General features: G+C 37.1%; 1 protein-coding gene across 2 annotated transcripts in view; it reads left to right on the top strand.

Annotated features, from left to right (window-relative positions):
• The window catches only part of VAMP4 (vesicle-associated membrane protein 4), a 34,182-nt gene extending 17,152 nt beyond the window's left edge, over positions 1-17,030 (top strand). Inside the window, exons 4-8 of one of the 2 annotated variants that reach the window (XM_006867040.1) lie at positions 1,774-1,824; positions 9,226-9,326; positions 10,718-10,797; positions 14,880-14,931; positions 16,430-17,030. In XM_006867040.1, coding sequence (XP_006867102.1) covers positions 1,774-1,824; positions 9,226-9,326; positions 10,718-10,797; positions 14,880-14,931; positions 16,430-16,458 — 313 coding nt within the window. In that variant the 3' untranslated portion in view covers positions 16,459-17,030. The remainder of the gene's footprint in view (positions 1-1,773; positions 1,825-9,225; positions 9,327-10,717; positions 10,798-14,879; positions 14,932-16,429) is intronic. The other variant, XM_006867041.1, reaches the window with a different exon arrangement.
• The last annotated feature ends 1,538 nt before the right edge of the window (positions 17,031-18,568 follow it).

Genomic DNA, 18,568 nt, shown 5'->3' with positions numbered 1-18,568 from the left:
GGAATTTTAAACTAACCTTGCACTGTTGGGATAAACCTTACTTGATAGTCAGGTGGTTGTTTGCAATGCCTGCAAGTCATTTCCGACTAATAGTGACCTGTATGGGGTCTCCAAGAAGCAGCTGGTGGGTTTGAAATGCCAACCTTGCGGATAGCAGTCCAGACATATCCTACCATGTCACATCATGATCCTTTTAAATATGTTGGCCTCTCTCAAGATTTCATTAAGAATTTTTGCATCTCTGTTCATGAGAGATACTGGCTGACTGATAGTTATACCTTTTTTCCCCCGGTTTTTGTGAATGCTGGCCCCATAGAATAAACTGGGGAATGTTTTTCAGTTTTCCAGAAAAGTTTGTGTAGAAATTTGTATTATTTCCTCCTTAAATGCTTGATAAAAGTCAATATTGGCTCTGTCTAGACCTGAGAACTCTGTTTTTTTTTCACTTTAAAATAATTGTAGACTATGGGAGAGATGCAGATTCCCATTTGCCCTTTACTGGGCTTCTTTTAATCATCCCACCATGTCACATTGCCTGTAGTGATAGCCCCTTTCATAGTCCTTTTGTAATTTGTGCCTTTCCTCTTAATTTCCTGTTCATTCTGACTAGAAGTTTATCAATTTTTACTTTTCGAAGAATCAGCTTTTTTTAAATTTGAATCCAAGTCTTTTGTTACTCAGCAGTTGAAAACATAGCCTCTTTAAAAAAATTTTTTTTTTCCTGGCTTTAATTTTAATCTAATAAATTTCAGGTTGTCTATTTTAGTTTTATTGTTACCTCATTCAATTATTGTTTTTCAGTTGGCCAATTCTTTCATATTTTTGCCTAGATTTAAAGGATGGTTTCTGGTTCAGAAAATTAGTATTTTATGAATTTCAGTGTTTGACTTTCATCTTCAGTAAAATACTGTGGTCCAGTGAGATTTTAGTTTGAGCTCTAAAGACCTTAGGAATAAGGTTCGATTAATTAAGGCAAAATTATATTTATAAATCATAATAAATGTGTAGCTACGATTTGATTTTTTTTTCTTCCAAAAATGCACTTGTTTCTTCAATTCCTATTTTCTTCACTTCCTTTAAAAATTCCTATATGCCTAGAAATTTAAGAGCCTATTTTACTTTTAGTTTTGTGGTTTGGACTTTATTCTCTTCTTCAGAAGTATGATAATCACTTAAATATCCAAAAGTTTTCATGTCTAGAATATTAAAATGGATAATAAAGAGGTAATAATTTGAAAAATGTTGGTCTTTCCATACACTCTTGTAATGCCCCTTTGCTGTTGGCAAGTTTAAGGTGAGTAATCAAAGAAACATACTTGAAACTGTTTAATGTTTTGAACTAACTTTTTTCTCCATACAGCTCTGCTAATTAGCATAGTATCATAGCCTAAATTCAAGGTAGATTGTACTTGTAATTGTTCTACAACTGACCATAAAGCTCGTCATATTCATTGGCAGAGTAGTTGTTATATTTCAGAGTTTACTGATTTGAACAGCCCACATATCATTAATGATTATATACATCCAAATTTCTCTGGAAGTTGTAACAGTCAGAAGAATTTGGTTAATGATGGCCATCAGTAAGTACTAATAAAGTCAAGAGATGATTCACATTATTCAGTGATAGCATTATTAGTAAAATTCCTTATAAGAAATGACTGGTTCATGTTTAAAATTCAGCTTGATTGTGTATATGTGTTTGTGTCTTGTTTTTCTTTGTTTTTTTGCTGTGTTTTTTAATACTACTAATACTTACTTGGTGTTTTGTTTTAGAAGGGGACCATCTGGACCAAGATTTGGACCTAGAAATGATAAAATTAAGCAGTAAGTTCCTGAGATGCTCTTTTGCTTAAATGATTATCATATTTATGTGTAACCAAGGGTTAGCAAACTACAGCCCATGAGCCAAATCTGACTGCCACCTGTTTGTGTAAATAAAGTTTTATTGTGCTACAGCCACATCCATTTGTTTTCATATTGCCTGTGGTTGCTTTTGAGATTACATCAGCGGAGTTGAATAGTTGTGGCAAAGTCATGTGGTCAGCAGAACCTGAAATATCTGCTATGTGGTCCTTTTCTGGAAAATATTTTCTGACCCATAGTGTAATTCTCGAATTATAAAAGCCCAATCTTTTTATTTTTGCAAATATACTAAGGAAAGCAATTTCTGGCTGATAGTTTTTGTTATGTTTTTAAATTGTTTGCATTATGTCACATCCATTTATTTAGTATAATCTGAAAATTTGTTTTGGTTTTAGGTGTATGCTTAATTTCCATTTTTGTAATGATAATTTTAAAAAAAGTAATGTGATAGATTTAATGTTTTGAAGTGTGTTTTTCATCTACTTCAAGAATCTTTTCATATTTGTTACTTATCCTAATCCATGTATCGGTCTAAGTTTTTTTGGCTAATGTTCTATTGGAAAGCCTTTCCTGTATATACTGTGAAGCCTGTGAAAGCCAGAACTTGTGTACAGCAGAAATCTGTTAGAGATTGATAGGAGAGTGGTGTCATTGCAGTGTCAAAGGCAGAAAAATTTCAAGACCTGAAAAAACAAGGCATTCTAGGAAAGTTCTGGTTCTCACAAGTTTCACTGTATTATTAGTGTTACATGATAGCTAGTATGCTATAGTGAATTTTCTGGTGTTTGAAGGCTATGAATCCTGTCAGGAAGGAAGAACAAATGGGCAAAGCAGTGAATTATGCATTAGGTTAAGAGAAGGACCTTGGACGAATAGACCAAGCTATGAAGACTAATTACGGAAGCTAAACTGAATGAATGACCCAGCTTCAAGACCATACGAGAGATAAGAATCACTGCCCTAATGCTGGAAATAGTTGGCACTATAATAATTTATCGAGTTACTGATCAGACACTTGGGCTTTAGTTGTTTTTGTGAAGAAATATGTCCATACTTAGGTTCATCCTAGCTAAGGGCTTTCAAGATGCGAACCAAAGTAACTGCAGACCAAGATACTAGATATCGTGTATTGGTTTTCTGTTGCTGTATGAGAAAATATATTAATTTAACAGCTTTAAACAACAAAACATTTATTATCCATGGTTTCCATGGGTCAAGAGCTCAGGCCTGGTTTGGTCGGTTCTTCTGTACAACAATCAAGATGTCAGCAAGGGCTGTGGCCTCATCTAAGGCTCATGACCAAGCTCATGTGGTTGTTGACAGGATTTATTTCCTTGCAGCTATAGAATCCACGGTATTTTTTCTTCTATAAGGCCAACAGAAGAGAGTGTCTACACAATCAGAGAATGCTTAAGCCCTCTTTTAAAGTCAGGTCCACCCAGTAAAATCTCTTTGATTACTCAGAGTTAAACTGATGCCAACCTAGTGCATTACTGCTGAGTAAATTCTAACTCATAGCAACTCTATCGGACGTAGTAGAACTGCCCCATGGGGTTTTCCAGGTTGTAAATTTACAGAGTTAGACTGCTGCATCTCTTTTTCTCACACAGCGGCTGGTGGGTTCGAATCGCCAACCTTTTAGTTAGCAGCTGAATATTTTACCATGGCCCTACCAGGACTTCTGTTAATTTGATTGTTGTTGTTGTTGGTAAGTTTTGTTGAATTGGTTCCAACTCATAGTGATTCTGTATAGGGTTTCTGAGGCTGTAAATCTTTGTAGAAACAGAAAGCCTCATCTTTCTCCCTTGGAGTGGCTTGTGGGCTAGGACCATTGGCCTTGTGGTTCACAGTCTAGTGCTTATCCTACAGAACCACTGAATTCCCTTAATTTGATTAGGGACCTTAATTAAATTTGCACAATTCCACCACCATTGCTGTGTAACAGCATAATCACAGGAGTGATATCCCATCACCTTTGCCATCTTCTGTTGGTTAGAAGCAAGATAGACCTTTTCCCCAAATGTAAGAGGAGGGCATTACACAAAGGCATTGATGTGGAGAGCAGGAGTCGCAGTGTTACAGTTTTGAAGTTCCATGCATCCATTATGTAGATTAACTAATAGAGTTTGAATTGTCTTTCGTTGATGTTTATGGGACATTGCACTACTGCTCAAAAACTGAGAACTGGTGGATTCCAGAACTGTGCCAGATAATGCACAAGATGAGAACATCTTGTATCAGAAAGTAAGGAAATGATTAAAGTATGATGGAGACAGTGAGAAGACATAGAAACCAATGTGGTTGGTCCTCTACTGGCCAAATCTGTGCGATTGGAGCATCAAAATGAATAATAAAGGCCAAGTATTATAATCCATATGAATTCCCCCCTTTCATTAAAAAAAAAAAATGAGGTTCAGGTTATAAGTGTAATTCAGGTTATAATTGTAACTAGGAGTAATTGATCCCAAAATGGCATATAATATGTGAATACATGGCTTGGAGCACTCCAAGTGACAAATATGTAATTATAATGTATTGCTAAATAAATGACAATATAAAGCAAATTCTATCACTGAGCATGCCCCTTGTTACCAAGACCCCTGGAAGCTCTGCTCATTGGGTTATTACAAGAATGGTTGTTTCTCTAGAGAATGAGTCTCAGTGTCATCAGACCTGTCTGATATGTCTGGTAAAGATTTACTGAGTCACTTTCAGACAGTTTACTAACTGAATAGGCAGTGAATGGAAGAGTAGCCAGAGTTGTCTGTCCTCAAGTCCTTGTGCCACATACCAGAAATGGTCATTCCAAAACAAAAGGGGTGGGAGAACTGCATTGAGAGTTGTGGCGTACCCCAATACTAAGGAGTCAGTACTAGTCTGTAGCTAAGTGATTTGTAGTCAGCAGATATGCCCTTCAGGAAGCTTCATACTGTATCAGAACCTGAGAGGTGATAGGACTCTTATGACAACTTCCAGAGGATATAGGTGAGTGGGAGCTGGACTGATAAGCCACTCATCTTCTCATGTTTTGCCTGGGAGGATCACAAACATTCTTCCAATGCTCAGATAGATATGGTTCAAATCTTTTGCTGTCTACTCTGTATGAAAGGGTCAGGATGCCATGGCTGAGACGTTCCCTTACACTGAGCCACAGTTACTCCTGTACCTGACCATCCAGATACCTAAGCTGCCACTAGAGGACTCCACTTAAAATACACCCATTTTGTCCTGTCCATATGCTTTGTTTCCTGTCTGGTACCCATCAATGAGGCTGGTACTGGATATGGCTAATTAGGTTGTTTGAGTATGCTTTTCTAGCTGAGCTGCCAAACACTGTCAATTGTACAGAGTGGGTATTATCTAGAATAGATGTAAGTGTCCGTGCCAGGCATACAGACACACACACACGAGAACATGTATATGTATATATTAAATTGCCACAATAACTTTGGTGATAGCAGAACTTTATAATAGTAATGATAGTGGTTCGTACTCTAAAACTGAAGACCTGCCATATTTAGAAGGTTAGTCATCAAAATACACAACTTTGTTGGTACAGCCTCATGAATATTCATCAAGCCAAAGCATGACTTACCATTGTGCCCAAAATGATGGAGCACAAAATCCCACACAACTTACCCAAGGACACATCTCTGGTATTAATTTACTTCCCCAAATTGCTAGCACTGGTGAGTTTTGTTGTTGTTTTTTAGACATGTTATCATCACTGATAACATTTCATGAAGGATTGTTCTTTGCATGGACATATATTGCTATAGCAGCAGCAGTAACATTGTTGATTTATTTGAATTTGGCCTCTGTTTGAAAATATTTCTTTTGCTGATACTATGTTCTCAGTGAAAGTTACACAGTGGTTTAGTCCTCATTGGTTACAATCTTTACAGTTTGTGAACATCCTCACTGTTTATGACCTGGCTGTTCTGTTTTGGCTACTAATTATTAATGTTGGTTATGATTAATCCCACAAAAATACCCAACACCTCTTTTTTGGTTAGGATTTTTTAGGGAAGATTTTAAATAGTCACATGCCTGTATAAAATGTATTATTTTTTCTGAACCATCTTATTTTTAAATTAAGTGAAAGTGTTTTAAATGCCATTCTGGTGAACTGTATACAATCTTTCCCAAGGTTAAGGAACCTCTTTATGATAGCGTAGGTCCAGCCAGCGTGACTTTACAAGACCTCCACGGAATGTTTCATGACCTAGCAGCAGTAGTTGTTGTTAGTGTCACCAAGTTGGTTCTGACTCACAGCAACCCTGTGTAGGTGTCTGTGGAGTAGCTGGTGGGTTGAAACACCAAGCTTGGGGTTAACAATCCAGTGTTTATCTTAAAGCACCACACCAGGATCCCAACAGCAATAAACATAGTCATTCATATAGTTACAAAACTACCATGAATTTTCTTATGTCAACAGTACCTTCAAATGCCACAAGATGGAGATGTTAAGTATAGAAATAAGTAACTATGTATTATAGTTATAAAGTATAAATATAATCCTGGTGTGGCACTGTGGGTTAATGCGCTGGATTTAACTTTGCAAAGTCAGTTTGAACCATAAAGCCAGCGGTTCAAGCCTACCAGCTGCTCCTTGGAAACTCTATATAGGGTCGCTGTGGGTCGGAATTGACTCGACAGCACTTAACAACAACAAATATATATATACAGTTATTTTCATAGTTAATTTTATAGATAATATTGTTGTTAAGTATATATATATATATATATATATATATACAGTTACTTATTTTCATAGTTAATTTTATGGATAATATTGTTGTTGTTAAGTGCTGTCCAGTCAGTTCCGACTCATAGCAACAACCCTGTATAGAAGAAGTGGCTGGTGGGTGAAGTACCAGCCTTAGGGCCCAGACAGACTTTGCAGTCCAGCCTGCAGTGTCACACCAGGACTCCATCCACATCAGGACTCTAGGGATGAGTGTTGGTGTGTTGCATAGCATGCCATTTTTTTCTTCTAATAGGAGAGCACTGGCATTTTTCAAGCTCATGCTAAGTGTTAGATGCTGTGCTAAGTGTTTGAAAAACAGCATCACCCTAATTTTCGTAAGTGAGCTAAATTGATTCTTTTCATTTTGTTGTGTTATTAAGTACGTCAAGTCAGTTCCGACTCATAGCGACCCTGCACAGGGTTTCCGAGGCTGCAAATCTTTTTGGGAGCAGAAAGCCTCATCTTTCTCCTGCAGAACAGCTGGTAGTTTCGAACTGCTGACCATGAGATTAGCAGCCCGATTCATATGAGGTGAGAAAATATGAGGCTCAAAGAAGCCTGCAAAGTGATTCGCAAAAGTCATATATGCTGTAAGTGGTAACACTGGATTGCAAACCCAGGTCTGTCTGAATACAGAAGTCAGCCTCTCTGTTTTCAAACATGCGGCTTCCCTGTTGATACTTAGAGTAGAGAGATGGCAGGAACACACATGCCCGCAAACTCTAACTACTGCTGCTGAGTTGGGTCTGACTCATAGAGACCCTGCAGGGCAGAGTAGAACTGCCCCACAGGTGTTCCAAGGTAAGTCTTGATGGAAGCCAACTGCCAGATCTTCCTGTGGCCGAGCAGCTGGTGGGTTTGAATGCACTGACCTTTAAGTTAGTAGCCAAGCATTTAGCCCCTATGCCACCAGGGGTTCTGTCAGACAATAAGGAAGATTTAAAACTACACTGAAAATGTCTTGTTCTCCCTGCATGTCTTTATCTTTTATTGGGTATATTGTTCTCTTCTACCATATTATGTTGTTGTTGTTGTTAAGTTCCATCGAGTTTTTTTTTAACTCATAGCTACTCTGTATAGGGTTTCCGAGGAGAGGCCGGTTGAATTTCAACTGCTAAATTTGCAGTTCAGATTGACCTTACAGTCCATTGTTTACCCTACAATGCCACACCAGGACTCCTACCATATTATAATTCTCCTTTAACTGGCCTTAATACAAATCTCCACCTCTCCTTTTCATACATGTTTTTCCTGTGAGATCCTAATTATCTATTTGATGGCCACCATCCACTGCCACTCCTTGCTCATATGATAAATTTAGGAGGCACCTACCTTTTTTCTGTCCCCTAATCCTGGTGTGGCGCTGTGGATTAATGCGCCAGACTGCAAAGCCGTTTGAACTGCGGGGCTGGCAGTTCAAGCTTACCAGTCGCTCCTCAGAAACCCTCTACAGGGTAGCTGTGGGTCGGAACCGACTCAATGGTACACAACAGCAACAACTCCCCACCCAAGTCCAGTCAATCACTGAGCTTTCAAAATATCCTCTCTTCTTACTTTTATTTCCTTACCTAGCGCTTTCCCACTATCCCCGACTCCTTTACTGTGCCCAGATACACTGATCCTGGCTGAATTTATGGTGGCATCAGTGACTCCTAGAACACACCTTACATGGCCATATTGGAAACCCAGTGTTTTCCATAAGCTTCTAATGGTGGTGGTGGTTGTGTGCCTTGGAGTTGGTTCAGACTCATAGCGACCCGGTGTAGGGTTTCCAAGGAGCAGCTGTGAGTTTGAACTGCTGACCTTGCAGTTCAAACTGAATTGCAGTCCACTGCTTATCCTACAGTGCCATAGGAAGCTCTGGTGGTACAATGCTTAAGCGCTCAGCTGCTAATCAAAAGCTTAGTGATTTGAACCCACCAGCCTCTCTGCAAGCAAAACCATGTGGTAATCTGCTCCTCTAAGGATCACAGTTTAGGAAGCTATGGGGCAATTCTTTGTTGATAAGGTCACTATGAGTCAGAATCAACATAATGGCACATACCAACATCAACACATATGCAATATATAGCACACGTAGGTTATAGCTGTGTCTGTTGGTATGATGCCTCAGTTTGACTAACTTCTGCTGAACGGTATTCTGATACATTTAATTTGCTTGTGAGTTATATTACTAGTCAGAAGCAGAGCTAAAAATAAACTGTCTTTAAATTAAATATGTTGTTTTTAATTGCTTGAGTACTTATGCTCACAAATGGAAGAACATTGCTACAAACTTAAAATGTTTATAGCTAAATAATTTCATTGAGAACTTGCTGTTGTCTAACATAAAAACCAAACCTACTGCTAGATTCTGACTCTAGTGACTCTGGAGGGTAGAGTAAACTGCTCCATAGGATTTCCGAGGCTGTAATCTTTACGGAAGCTGACTGTTTCATCTTCCTGCAGATCGATGGTGGGTTCAAACTACCACACTTTCAGTTAGTCACCCAGCGCTTAACCTGCTGTTGCACCAGGACATTCTCTACTAAAGCTAATAAACATTTCAGAAATTATAAATGTTCTCAGAGGAGGAATACATACTTTATCCTTTCTTTTTTTTTTCCAAATAGTGTTCAGAATCAGGTGGATGAAGTTATTGATGTTATGCAAGAAAATATTACAAAGGTAATTGAAAGAGGGGAGAGACTAGATGAACTACAGGACAAATCAGGTACAAACACTTTATATATTTTTGATATTATTTATCTATGCTGTAGAGTTTATTTAATCAAAATTTAAGATGATGGTTTAGGAAATTCATATTTGGTTCTTAAGTTTATGACTTTAATGGTTTAAATTTAGCTTCTTTGATATTGAATCAGTTTATTGTATTATTTCTTTAATTGTTGTTTTGAAGTGCGTTCAAGGGTTTCTAAGGAGCAGTTGATGTGTGTGAACCACCAACCCTGTGGTTGGCAGTCCTGTGCTTATCCTACAGCGATTGTTCTGTTAAGTAGGGAGAATTTCAAAATTAATTGTTGAAGCGTTGAAATAGAAAAAACAACCCTTGAGTACTTTTTTTTTCTTTTGCTCTAATATGTTCTACTCTGTAATTCTTTTGATCTCAAGGATTAGAAGTCTAAGTACTTTTTTCCAACACTTATTTTAAATTTAAATGATGCTTCTGTGCTTTGCTGGTAGCTTCATAATCTTTCTTTACTGACAAATGCTGATCTTCGTATATTTAACGGTGCCTGGCATATGGTTTTGTTGTTGTTGTGTCCATCGATTCAGTTCTCGTAGTGTCCCTGTGTAGGGTTTCTAAGAGTGACTTGTGGGTTTGAACTGCTGACCTTGCAGTTAGCAGTCCAGTGCTTATCCTATAGTGTCACACCAGTGCCTTATATATACTTGTTGTTAAGTGCCATTGAGTCAGTTCCGACTCATAGCAACCCTGTGTAAAGTTTACAAAGAAGGGGTTGTTGGACTTGAACTGCTGACCTTGTGGTTCAAACCAGCCTTATGATCCAGTGCTTATCCTACAGCGCCACACTGTGTGGTGGTTGTTAAGTGACCCCCTGTGTATACTAGGCATTCAAATATTGTTTGAATGATGAACAGATGAATACCTGGATAATTAATCATTGACAGACTTACTTAACCAAAAAACTTAATCTGACCACTTTTCAGATGAGCCTTCAGTTCCAATTTCCCACAAACTTTTTGAAGCCCCCTTGTATGTGCTGTTGCTTCAAATGCAGCCTACTTTTGATGTCATGTGGGAATCTGACCTTCATATATGAGTATTTTCTACTGATCTGCCAAGTATTTGAATTTTTCAACATTTCCTTATCAGAATTTATATTAAAAAATGTCATTGACACCCTGGGTAGACTTCTCTTAATATTATAGTCAAAGTGGATGATGCCAGCTGACCTACAGCAGTTTTTTTTGTTTTAAATATAGAATCTGTGGGTGGAAGAAAGAGAGGATGTTATTTTCATGCTTAAAAGGGAATGGGTTTGTAGGAGTAGAAATTAATATTTTCTTGTCTTTGTGTGACTAGATAAACGAATCCTGTTATGTCGTTTAATCCTTCTCTCCACCCTCTATGTGATACAGAAAGCTTATCGGATAATGCAACTGCTTTTAGCAACAGATCCAAACAGCTTCGAAGGCAAATGTGGTGGCGTGGATGCAAAGTAAGTGAGTTGGAACATACTCGTTGTGTTGGATAGCATGTCAAGTAGTCTTCAGAGACACGAAGGAAAACAACGTCTAGATAAGAAACTTGGTGAGGACAGGGACTGTAACTAGCTTACTTATTATTTTGTCTTCTGAACCTGGGACGGGGGGAACTCAGTTAGTGTATGCCACATTAAGTTGTACTAGTTCAGGGAATCTGTTGTTAAGTACTAATCAAGTTGGCTCCAACTCATAGTGCCCTGTATAGGGTTTCCCAGGAGTGGATGGTAGGTTTGAAACACCAGCCTTGCAGTTAGCAGTCCACTGCTTATCCTGCAGCACCACACCAGGACTCCTAGTGGAGTCTAGCATTGACTAAGAGATGCTGTCATAGGTTTCTTCATAGAAAAGAAGCTACATTTTATTAATAACTGGCTTTAGACCTAATATAACAAATACAAATTTTTATATTTGTATCATCATATAACTTATATTAGTACTTTTTAGAGCACCTATAGCATAAACCTCGAGATAGTAAAAGTCAATAAATATAAATTAGAAAGAAGTACAATTCTCTGTTGAAAGAGGAAAAGAGAAAAACAGTTCACATATCGGAATTTGTTATGGAAAATGAGGCTAAGGAAAAAAAAAAATTCTTATATCCCGCATTATTCTAGACAGTGTTCTATTAGGCCCACAGAAATTTTTAACAAGGGGAAAAAGGGTAAATCACTCTATACTAATGTAGTCCTGCAAAACATTTCCTAGAAGTTAATTTATCTCTGAGAAGTCCTGGTGTACTGGTGTGGGAAAAGCACTGGACCGCAAGGTTGGTTTGAACCTCAGGGTGGGTGGTTCAGATTCACCAGCCACTCCTAGGAAACCCTGTACAGGGTTGCTGTGAGTTGGTACTGACTTGATGGCGCTTAATAACAACAACAACAATTTACCTCTTAAGTATGGCTTCTAATCATTAAACATAAAATGTTTCTTTTAAGATTTTATGGTGAATTTAATGTCATGTGAGCAAAGACTTTCTCCCAATTTTATGTGTCAGTTTTTGCTTTGTTGAAATCTTAGACATGAGCTCATTGGTATTTCAAGTTTGGCAATAACTTTCTAAACCTTTCTTTGCCATCTGCTAAGGATTTCTTGCCTTGGATTTACTGATTTTTTTTTTTTTTAATCTATTTGTTGAATCTTGTTACTTTAGAAGTAGATCTGAGAAAAGAAATATGTTTCATTCCGCCACCTTAGTTTAGAATATTTAGCCCATACATTTCCTATTCTGTACCCTAGTTTGTAAAAGCACCATCTATGAGCTATTCATTCTCTCTTCCTCCTCACATTCTCGTAGCCATAACAGGTAATCATAATGCGTACTTTGCCTAGACTATTTGTCCCCTCTGAGCAGAGAGCCTCTCCAGGTTTTGTTTACATGACCCACTTTGACGCACACACAGAGCTCACTACCTCTCTCGTCTTGCCTTGTGATGAGGGCAAACCTTTCGCTTGGCAGTTGAGGATATGGTGGTTGTAGGGGGAAGCTAGTACATGTAAGAGCAAGCTACTCAAGCTAGTTAGTGTTCAAGAAGGTTCAGAAGCTGTGGCTGAAGAAGATACCTAGCCTTTTTTAACCTTATCTAAAGAGCTCTGGTAAGGAGTTCTGATAGCATAGTGGTTACGAGTCAGGCTACAAATCTCACAGTCATCAGTTCAAAACTCCCAGCGGTTTAGAAGAAGAAAGATGAGGTTTTTGCTCCCGTAAAGATTTACAGCTTTGGAAACCCGATGCAGAGCTGCTATGAGTTGGAACTGACTATCCAGCATATAACCACCACCACCACCAAAGACTTTCATTTTATGCTTTTCATTTATAAGAGGAATAGTATATTTTTTCAGGGGAAAGTGGAATTATATTTTTGAACAGTATGTTTATCACCCTGGGGTCCTTTGAGGATCACTAATAGCATTGACCATATATTGAAAAACATTTTTCTATAACTTAATACAGAGCATTTAAAGCAGCAATTACTGCTCTGTCTCTCTGCGCCTCATGGGTATCTGATTGTGCTGTTACCCACCGGGACTGCCTCTCCATGCCTGCTGTCTGTGGATTGACTTCCATGGGGATGATTTAGGAAATTTTAAGATAAAGGATCAAGGGGCACAAAACAGATCAGGGGTTGCCAGTGACTAAATGTGGGGGTGGGTAAAAATTGCATATAGCGGGGCAGGAGGGAATTTTGTGAAGTGGTAGAAATGTTCTATATCTAAACTACAGTGGTTGGCCCACCAAAAACCCCACTGCCATTGAGTCCGTTGTGATTCCTTTTGACCCCTTGGACGGAGTAGACCCCATGGATGGAGTAGAACCCACAGACGGAGTAGAACTGCTCTGTAGATATAATCTTTATGGAAGTAGACTGCCACACTTTTGCCTATTGAGTTCACACTGCTGGCCCCTTTAAACAGTGCTCTACCAGGCCTCCTTGTAATAGTTAACAGTTGCCTATATTTGTTTGATCTGCAAGGTTGACAGTTCAAGCTCACCAGCCGCTCCTCGGCAATCCTATACAGGGTTGCTATGGGTTGGAACTGACTTGACGGCACTTCCCAACAGCAACATATTTATTAAAACCCACCGAACTGTACTTTAAAATGATGAAGTTTACTTTCTATAAAGTATAACTCAATAAACCTAACTTACAAATAAATAAGTGGCTGGGGTGGAGGAAGAGGGAGAATCCCTGACATCTCTAAGTATCTAGGAAGCTCAGATAAATGGATTTTGCCCATATGCCATTTGGAAGAAAAGAGCTTTCAACATGCATGGATATCATACTACCATTTTTTGATATAGACATTTTCTGGCAGTGTTAGAAACTCAAGGAAGAAATCTCTACTCATTGAGATATCTTAAAATTGATAGTGATGTTTCCTTTTAAGTCTTCAAAATGTTAAGTGTAGGATACATTAACAGGACAGATTAAAATATGTTTTGGGCAAAGTTTCAAAACTACTATAGAATTCCAAATTGGTTTAGAAATATTTTTGAGATTTAAAAAAAGAGAAAGATTAAGTATTAGGTGAACCAGACATCTGCTAAGAATATGGCTCATATCTCTATGTGGTCTGAGTCTGTTTCTACAGTTTTGGGCTATCATAATTAATACTTTTAATAGGTGCTCATGTCCAAATTGCAAAGATTCCATATATCCTCTGGGTCATTTTGTTATTGTCATGAATGTAATGCCACTAAAATGTCATAGTAATTTATTTCACAACAGCTAATTAGCTACTTGATTGCTCTTTGTTTCATCTGTTTATAATAACTGGGCTTTTTTCTTTTCTTTTATCAATTACCTACGAAAATGATGAAAACAAGGCTTTCATTTGAATTCATCAGAAAAATAACATCAGTTTATAAATTATGTGTTTTAGAATTCAATGATGAGTGAGAGATTTTTCTTAGAGATAAAGAAGCTTAAAGAAACGAAGTAGGACTAATCTTTAGGCTTTGCCTGTCACGTGAAACTGGTACACAAGATACTGATTAAATGAGGTTATTCATGAAGAATCTAAATGATATTTTTCAAATGGAGATTAAAATGCCAAGAAGGAACTAAGGGTGGGGAAAGCGGACAAAAGTCTCATATACTTATAAAACTGCTGCTTATGTCATGTAATACTCAACTGTTGGGCAGTTGACTGCCTGTATTGTTATTCATCGTATACTGATGCTTTGACAGGGTTACTCAAATATCATATGCTTTTCCTGGTCTCATAGTAAAAATAAACCTGAGAGGAAATCATACACAAAAGGGTCCAGGTCCATGAAGTCTTTGACCATTACTATTTACTATAGCAGATAGCCTTGAACAATGAAATCCAGCCCAGAAAAGCCCTCAAATTTGGAGATGTGAAATAACCAGCAGCTTTATTGAGAATACCTTTCAAGGAATGTGCCAGTTTATTGATAACTTAGTGCCTTAGTATAATGTCATATATAGCATAGCAGATAGTTTTGACTGTATTGAGAAATCAGATATTAATATGCTGGTTTATTTTTTGTTTTGCTGTGTCTTGTGTGTTACAGATAAAAGCCATTATGGCTTTGGTTGCTGCCATCCTTTTGCTAGTGATTATCAGTAAGTATTAACTGGATTGTAACTCACTGGGGACACCATTGTTTTACAGTTCATTTTTCAGTCCCTTTTACATTTATTTTCAGTTGGCTCAGAATGACTGCTGTCAGGATAGAGTAATGACTTGTATCCTGAGTCAGGGGCTCTGTGACTTTCTGGAAATGCTCTAAGTTGAGACTGTGCTGATGTCCATTTTATAAGGCTGTTGTTGTGTGCTGTCATTTCTGATTCATAGTGACCCTGTGTAGGATTTCTGAGGCTGTAGATCTCTTGGGGAACAGAATACCTCATCTTTCTCTTGTGATGCTACTGGTGGATTCAAACCACTGAGCCTTAAGTTAAAAGTCTAACACATGCAACCCACTATCCCACCAGGGCTCTGGCTTTTTTTGTAAAAACAAAACAATCTTTTAATTCCCACTGAAATTTGGAGAAAAAAATAATAAATGTACTCCTTTTTTTGTAAGGAGATTTTGATACTTTCTCTGACTCTCAATTGGAATTCCCCTCCACTTCCCCGTTCAGGCCTTTACTCACCCCAAATTTGAAATGATTGCTGCTACACTCAGGACCACAGCCTACATTTTCTATTTATTCTTAAATTTCAGCTATTGCAAATTGCATCTCATAACATTGTGCTTGAAAGAAAAAGATAACTTCTCCAGATGATGATGGGATTTCTTTGTTTGTTTGTTTGTTTGGTGTTTTGGGATTTGAGTTTGATTTTAGCCATTAGAGTTTAGCTTCTCCCCTTTTCTTCCCTAATATTCAAAAGTCAGATCATTTTTAATATTTTTTTTTCTCCAAAGTCTGTTTACCTGTGTTTACAGGGATTTTATGAAGATTACAAAGTCTCAAAATAACCTTTTGAAGAACTCTATAGCACTACTCTCTTTTTAAGGAGAAAAGAGTTTTGTTACAAAGAACTATATATGCGTGGTGGACAGTTTGGAAACCATGGGATAACATAACTGTTAATAGGATAAACACTGATCTGCAAGGTCGGTGGTTCAGATCTACCAACTGTTCCTCAGAAACCCTACATAGGGTCACTACAAGTCAGAACCGACTCCACAGCACTAAGTAACAAACAACAATATAAGTATTGCATATACTCTAGTCTCATCTTATGATTATGTAAGCATGTTTTTTTAAAAAATTAATATTAAAAGGTAATATGCATGTTGTTGTGAAGTGAGTCAGAAATGACGGCACACAACAACATAGTGACCTCTAATAAATATATTGTGAATATTGTTTCATGTTATTAAGTATATTTTATAGTATTTTAACAACTGCATGTTGTACTTACAATCGATTTGATTGTAATGCCAATGTGAGACATTTAGGTAATTTCATGAAATTTTTGCTTCTCTTTAAAATCCAGCCCTTAATACCCATTTCTAAAACAGGGCACAGCTACATCTAGGAATATTGCTTCTAACATAGCATACGAATCTGATTTTGATATGTTCCTTTTTTTCATTCTTTTCTCTTGCAGTTCTTATAGTTGTGAAATACCGTACTTGATTTGATGACAGAAATCTTCATCAAACAAGATCTGGGACAATAATAATAATAAAAGATTGCTGCATAATTTAAATGAAACCTATGTATATACTGTCAAAACTTCTTTTTTAAGAAACTAAAAGGCAAGTATCACTGCAAATTGGATCACTGAGAATGCCAGTTATCTTATTCCCTTCTAATAAAACATGCTTTTAGTAATTTGGTTGAAGGCAAAAATAACTAGCCTCTATGTTACCATATTCCAAGGCTCTAATTTGAAAGTAGATACTTGCCAGCTCATTATTTATGTATATAAACACTGTTGATGATATTTCATACTGCTATTTTAATGGCGTCAGAACTTGAATTACTGCCTCAAGGTGGGAGTCAGCCTATGTAGAATACCGAATCACTCTACTTAAAGAGATGCAGAGTCATCCTGCCAGTCTTTGCAGGATTATTCTTCTCACATTACAGCTGCTTTGCATTCAGTTTCCACATGTTTATGGCTGTAACAAAAGCTAACTGTTGTAAATGTTGCTGCCTTCAGCTATAACTAAAAACATTCCAGTAAACCTCTTTTTTTTTACTGTATAAGGGAATGGGTAGTAATTTTTTTGCATTTGGATTACAAAAGAAGAAAAATGAACAGTGTGAAAAGCATAGTATGTCACTGTAAAGCTAGAGATCATAAAATTACTGGAGAACATTATTGGAGCGTTTGAAAATGACCGATATGTAGCTGCAAATCATGGTCTAGTCTGTTTTCAGTTAACCTCCATTTGGAAGGGACCAGTGATTATGTGAGTAAATGAATTCCACAGATAATTTATTCCCTATTTTTATTCTCATGAATAGTTTTCCTCTTTAGCTCCAAATAGTCCTTTTGCCAGAAGTGCAAAATTGTTTGCTTTGAATTGATTTCTTTGCATTCCCTTAATCATTTTCTGGGTGGTGCATGTTGTGCAGTAAAGTGTTGAATCAGCCAACGATAAGTTATAAACATTCAGGAGCCTAGGTTTCTGTGTACAGGATAATCAGTCAATCAGTAACCAGATGCTAGAGCCTGTTTTTATAATGATAAGATGTGTTACTAAGTTAACTTTCAAATGTGCCAACTTCCTTGTATTGTTAATCAAGTCAGTGTAAAAATACATAGTCCACTAATGTACGTGGGGTGGAAACTTTATAATAAAATTGGATATTCTTCAGAAACTTGCGTACTTGGACATATACTCTTTAGAAGTTTTATAAATTTCCTAAGTTTAAAATCAAAATGCTCGAAAAAACAGTATTTAAATAGGAAATTTTTTCATTTAGGGGGTGGGTTGTTTTAATGCAAAATGGATGAAACATAGAATATGCTTGTGGTGGTATTTTGTTTTAACTCTGCAGGTACTAAGAGGCAAAAATGTTCTATTTAGAATGGAAACAAATTTGAATGGAGAAAGCAGATTAAGAGACACTTAAGACACCTGCAAATTTGAAAGCTACATCTAATTGCTAAATTTTTGCTAAGAGCATTAAAAAAGAGATAAAGGTCTTCCATACTATTACGCGTTGTCTCTTTGTAGATGTCAGTTAATGTGAACAACCTTTGTGCTCTAACAAATCCTTTGACAAAAGAGCAGAGCCCAAAAAATGAACAGTTTTGGAATTGCTGTAATTAACAGATTATAGCTAATAATTTTAACAACAATGATAATGTTTTGAGTGGGTGTAATCAGTCCACATGTATATACATATGTATGTATGTGTGTATGTACAAAAGCCCTTCATTTGGGATTGGAACTAGAATCAAAAGTCATTAATTTTCCATTAGTTGGTATAGAAATCTGATTTTTCCAGGATATCAGTCAGTAAAGATAAATGATATTTATCAAAGACAATATCAGCCAGAAGCTACATTTCCAGTGTTTCTTTTTTAAAAAGTATACCTCTTTTAAGGAAATAATTATAAGGAAGAAAAATAAAATACAAAATTAATCACATTTTTAATCATAAGAAATAAAGGACAGATTTATATGGCCGTCCATGTTGGATATACATAGTTCTCTGTGTGTTTACAGGGCCTGCTGCTGAGAATGCTGTGGCAGACCTGTCTCTGTGTTAGAATTTTGTAGTAGGGGTG

Source organism: Chrysochloris asiatica, unplaced genomic scaffold, assembly GCF_000296735.1.
Source record: "Chrysochloris asiatica unplaced genomic scaffold, ChrAsi1.0 scaffold00100, whole genome shotgun sequence".
NCBI lineage: Eukaryota > Metazoa > Chordata > Mammalia > Afrosoricida > Chrysochloridae > Chrysochloris > Chrysochloris asiatica.
The sequence above is the reverse complement of the archived record's forward strand: the minus strand, read 5'-3'. Positions and strand labels throughout refer to the sequence as shown.